General features: G+C 38.9%; 1 protein-coding gene across 1 annotated transcript; it reads left to right on the forward strand.

The window, feature by feature from the left end:
• The first annotated feature begins 1,620 nt into the window (after positions 1–1,620).
• On the forward strand, positions 1,621–5,571 carry LOC141655409 (uncharacterized). The gene is made up of 6 exons (XM_074462491.1): positions 1,621–2,070; positions 2,164–2,311; positions 2,454–2,759; positions 2,858–4,255; positions 4,542–5,385; positions 5,469–5,571. Exons 1-6 carry the CDS (start codon positions 1,621–1,623, stop codon positions 5,569–5,571), a joined length of 3,249 nt encoding a protein of 1,082 aa, XP_074318592.1.
• The last annotated feature ends 207 nt before the right edge of the window (positions 5,572–5,778 follow it).

Raw genomic sequence — 5,778 nt, forward strand, 5'->3', positions numbered from 1 at the left:
GCATGTGATGTAAGATGAAAAATATAAGACAAAATTTGTTCACTACCACACTCCATCTCACCCGCCACTTCTCCCTTCCTTATACTCTACTTATTGTTCATTTCTACACTATAACATTCACTTATGTTTTGCATGTGAACAATATCTTCCTCTCTCTAAAAATAATATTCATCACTACTAAAGATTGTTAGTATACATAAATAATATTACTAAGACTAGTTAGTAATATTACTAATAATATCAAGGGTACAATATTAACAAGTTCTAGTTCAATACTTGTTATTATTTTTGGGTTAGTTCTTGGGTGCAACAAGAAGGAGATCTTCTTTTTGAAGATTTGCAAGGAGGATCTTCCATTTGGTATAAGCTCAAGAACAAGCTAGTAAAGTGAACTAGTTTGTGCCCCTTTTACCACTAAATCAATGTAAGGAAATTGTTTTTCCTTATACTTTCATTTTTATGCTTTCATATTTGCATGCATGTTACATAGATCACCTAAATGATAATTTATGAGATAAATTAATTTTATTAGAGAGTCTAATATGGATCTATGTTCTTTCAAGTGGTATCAGAGCTTAGGCTTGTAATTTGCATGTTGATTTTAAGCATTTTAATGAATTGTGAGATAATTTATAAAAACTCAAAAATTGTGTTAGAAGAGGTTTTAGCACGAAATTTTTGGGACATGCATATCTACTGATCTCAAAAGGTTTTTGGTATTTTTTGGTGATTTATGAAGTTATTTTGCTATTTTTAGTCAATGATTTTTGGTAGAAAACCGAGTCACAATGCCGTATTTTAGTTAAAAATTGACTAAAAATAGTTAAAAGTTAATTCGGTGCATGGATTTTTTATGGTAGTTCATGCATGTTTTCTACTGATTGTATGCAAAACGTTGAAGGTTGGTTCGATTTTTTGCATGTTTATTGTTTTTATGAGATAAAAGTCGATAAAAGTGAATTAAATAATCATAATTTCGAAACATTTGATTCTGCCCATGATAAATTTATGTACATTTAAAAATATTATTTAAAGAGCGACGACTGAAAAGAAGACTACGTAGGTTTGAGATTGACTCCCATGCTAATGGCAAGGAATTCAAATCTGCAACGACAAAGGGAGATGACGCTAAGAGGAAGGAGTGTCCCAGGGGCAAAATCCTTGGCCGTAGAAAACTCTGAGCAGGAAGAAGTAGAAAACTCGGGTTCGCATGAAACTACGGCAGGACCAGATGTTGATGAGGAACGTAAGACAAAAGATATAAATGAGATTAATGGAATCCCTGAACTAGTTGTTGAAACGGATGAAGAGGAAGAAGAAGATGAAGAAGATGACATTGAGAATGAGGAGGAGGAGGAAATTGTGCAGGAGACAGTAGAACAGAGTCCTATTGTTAGCGAGGAAGAACCAAAAACAGAGAACGACGATATGTTGCAATTACAACTGGAGGATGTTGAAGAGGAAATTGAATATTGGAGTCAGGCGGTGGTGTGCTTTATTCTGGGAGCAAATCCGCCGTGGGAGGTGGTTGAGGGTTTTATAAGGAGGATTTGGACGAAATTTAATATTGACAAAATTTCGTTCATGCCAAATGGTATTTTTTTGGTTAGGTTCAAATCAATGGAAATGAAAGAGAAAGTCTTGAGTTCAGGACACTATCTTTTTGAAAATAAACCAATGATTGTTAAGGCTTGGACTAGGGACATGGAAATGACAAAGGATGATGTGAAATCAGTCCCTGCCTGGGTTCAAATCCATAAATTACCTCTGAAGTTTTGGGGTAAAGGGTTACCTAAAATAGCTGGTTTGATTGGGAAGTACGTTAAATGTGATGCAGCTACTCAGGATAGAACAAGGTTGAGGTATGCACGGGTTATGGTTGAACTGATGGTGGACCAAGAGCTGCCTGCACAGATTGCGTTTAAGGATGAAAAAGGCATGGTCATCAGGGTTGATATAGAATATGAGTGGAGACCTGTTAAATGTAAGAAATGCCAAGGCATGGGGCATGAAATGGAGCATTGTAGAAAAGGAAATCAGGGAGATGGTGGAAAAAAACCAGTTAAACAGGTATGGAGAGTCAAGTAGACTGTTGGGATACAAAAACCAATTGCAGTACCACAGGAGGGCAATCTGCCATTGATTAAGACAAACAATCCAAAGGTAACTGGCTTTGTAACCCCACGCAAGAGATTAGTCAGAATGCATAGAGAGGAAGGAGACAGGAGTGGATATAGTGCTGAGACTTTTGGTGCTCACTCCTATAAAGAAGTTCTGACATCTCCCTCAAAAAAGAATGGTTCTGATATTGGTAATGGTCGTCCTAATTCTCCTCTTTTACTTAGTGGATAGAATAGGATTTTGGAATGTGAGGGGAATGAATAGAGTTAATAAGCAAAAGTTCATTAATTTTTTTATGCAAAATAAGGGTGTTGGTTTGTTTGGCTTGTTAGAAACTAAAATAAAGAGCAAGGTGCTTAGTAAAGTTGTAAATAATTTCAATAATTGGTGCATTTCAACTAATAATGGTTATCATAAGAATGGGAGAATATGGAATCTTTGGGATCCTAAGGCTTTCAGAATACAGTTCCTTGAATACAATGCTCAATTCATTCATATGAATGTTGAGGCATTGGTAACCAGGAGTACTTTCTATCTTACAATGATATATGCATTTAATTGCATTCAAGAGAGGACTACTTTGTGGGATCATCTGAGAAAGATTGCTGGTCAAGCTGATGGTCCTTGGGCCATGGCTGGTGACTTTAATTGTGTCTTTGTCGCCACGAGAGAGTGGGAGGCAACACTGCTAATGCTGAGATTGAGCCATTCATAAGTTGTATTGAGGATTGTGAAGTAGTAGATATTCAGGCTACTGGCTCTTTGTTCACCTGGAATAATAAGCAGCAGCCTGAGGATAGAATCTACAGTAGGATTAACAGGTTTATGGTTAATAAAGCTTGGAGTGATCATTTTCCTGAGCTATATGCTAACTTCCTCCCTGAGGGTATGATGGATCATACTCCTTGCTTGATTTGCAGCTCTACTCAGGTCCATAAACCCAAGAGCTTCAAATACTATAACATGTGGGGTGCTTCTAAGGAGTTCGTGCCTCTCATCAAAAGGTGCTGGAGTTCTACAATTCAACGTACACCTCTTTTCAGGGTGACAAAAAATTTGAAGTTGCTGAAGCCTGCTCTGAAAGATTTGAATAGAGAGAAATTTAGTGACATTAAGAATGCCACAGCTATCAAGCAGAGTAGAGTAGCTGAACTGCAGGGTATGATAGGGAAGGATCCCTCTAATATGTTCCTTGTAACTGAGGAGTTTGAAGCTTCTAAGGATTTGAGGGAGATGACTGAGGCTAGGGACAGTTTCTTGGCTCAGAAATCTAAAATACATTGGCTGCAGCAGGGGGATACCAACAGCTCCTATTTCCATGGAATGATCAAAAAAAGAAGGAATGGAAATAGGGTCATGATGATTGAGGATAGGACTGGTCATTTATGTGATACTCCCGAACAGATACAAAATGCTTTTCTGGAATATTACCAGGGCTTGCTTGGAGATAGCAAGGAGACAAAAAGGGTACACAGGAGAATTATTGAGAAAGGGATTAGATGCAATGATGATCATCATGCAATGTTGTGTAGACCAGTCACTGGTAAGGAGGTCAGGGATATTGTGTTTGGCATTCCTGACATCAAGTCACCAGGACCTGATGGTTTCACAAGTAAGTTCTTCAAAGATGCTTGGAGTGTGATAGGTGGAGATATAGTATCTGCAGTTCAAGATTTTTTTATTCACAAGAAGCTCCTCAGGCAAGTCAATGCTACAACTCTTACTCTTGTCCCCAAATGTGAGAGACCTCAGAGTGTCCTTCAGTTTCGTCCTATAGCATGCTGCAATGTCATTTACAAAATCATATCAAAGCTGCTGTGTTCTAGGTTAGCTGATGTCCTGCCAAGCATCATTGATCAAAACCAGGGGGCCTTCATACAAAATAGGAGCATCCAAGAGAACATACTTATTTGCCAAGACCTGATAAGGTTGTATGAAAGACCTAATGCTACTCCAAGATGTATGTTTAAGATAGACCTGCAAAAAGCTTATGACACAGTGGAAAGGACCTTTGTTGAACAGCTGTTAGATGCTCTTAACTTCCCCACTGACTTTAAAGAGATGGTATTGCAATGTATCACTACTGCAAGCTTCTCTTTATCTTTAAATGGGGGCATGTTTGGGTATTTTCATGGTAAGAGGGGTCTTAGACAGGGGGATCCCCTTTCTCCCCTTATCTTTACCTTATGTATGGAGTATCTTACCTGGACTTTGAAATTTGCAGCAGAGAAGTATGAGTTTAACTACCACCCCTTATGCAAAGAAATCAAACGGCAAATCTTATGTTTTGCAGATGATGTTCTCATGTTGATAGAGGGGATGCCTGCTCCATGATGTTATTACTCGAGATCTTTCTCTACTTTTTCCAAGGCATCCGAACTACGGGTAAGTCTTTGCTAAATCGAATGCTTATTTCCAAGGAGTACCAGAGGACATCAAACAGGATATTCTGAGAGTGTCTGGGTTTGTGGAGGGCAGGCTGCCTTTCAAGTATCTTGGGATGCCTATACAAACTACCAGATTGAAGAAAAGTGACTGTGAGTGTTTGGTAGAAAAGATCTGCAGTAGAATACACAATTATGGGGCAAAAAAGTTCTTCTATGCTGAGAGATTGGTGTTGGTTAAGTCAGTGCTCTCAACTTTGCATTCATATTGGGCGTCAATGTTTGTGCTCCCAAATGGAATTATCAGTAGAATAGAAGCTACGTGTAGAAATTTCTTATGGGACAACAGCTCGGATTACAGGAAGGTTCCACTGGTAGCTTGGGAAAAAGTGTGCTGTACTAAAGAAGAGGGAGGATTAGGGATCAAAGACCAGGAAACTATTAACAAGGCTTTGATAGGCAGACTGGTTCACTGGATAATGGAAGAGAGGGACTCTATTTGGGTGAATTGGGTTCATCAGAACTACTTAAAAGGAAAAGCTTGGCTGGATTACAAACCTTCTGTTAACTCCAGTTGGGTTTGGAGAAGGATCTGCAAGGTCAAGGAAGAGATGCTAACTGGGTATAATGATGGTACTTGGACTGCACAGGCCAAGTATACCCCTGCTATGGGTTATGAGTGGCTTAAGGATTGGAGACCTGCTGTAACTTGGTCTAAATGGATATGGAATGAGCATGTAGTGCCTAAGCATCAATTTGTAGGGTGGTTATATGCACATGGAGCTATGAGAACGAAGGATAAACTGATTAAATATGGCTTGGAGATTGATGACAGCTGCTTCTTATGCAACCAGGCTGCTGAAAGTCTAGACCATCTATGGTGTGACTGTATATACAGCAGAAAGGTAGTGTAGGAGATGAGTCAAAGGTTGAAGATTGCGTTCCCTGTCACTGATGTGTTAGGCTGGTGCACACAGTTGACAGGTACATCTATGCAGAAGGGGGTGCAGCTTGCCCTGTTATGGGGGATGGTGTATCAAATATGGCAGCAATGAAACAAGAGTAGAATGGAGGGGATTCTGATGAGACCTGAAAGAACTGTCAGTCAGATTATTGAGGAGATTAAAGCAAGGATACGAGGAAGAGATTTTAGAATGATCACAAAGACGGACTTAGATTGGTTACAAAGCAAGGAACTATATGTACTGGAAACTTAATGATGCTTGAGAAACTCTTGTACCATATTGTTTGACTTTTAATAGAAATACTCACA

This window comes from Silene latifolia, chromosome 5 (assembly GCF_048544455.1).
Source record: "Silene latifolia isolate original U9 population chromosome 5, ASM4854445v1, whole genome shotgun sequence".
Classification (NCBI taxonomy): Eukaryota; Viridiplantae; Streptophyta; class Magnoliopsida; order Caryophyllales; family Caryophyllaceae; genus Silene; species Silene latifolia.

Coding starts and splice junctions, on each gene's coding strand:
- LOC141655409 (XM_074462491.1), top strand. CDS start 1,621: ATGGAAATGAAAGAGAAAGTCTTGAGTTCAGGACACTATCTTTTTGAA. Junction 2,312..2,453: donor AAAGAATGGTTCTGATATTG/GTAATGGTCGTC, acceptor TTGGCTTGTTAG/AAACTAAAATAAAGAGCAAG. Junction 2,760..2,857: donor TGGTCCTTGGGCCATGGCTG/GTGACTTTAATT, acceptor AGGATTGTGAAG/TAGTAGATATTCAGGCTACT.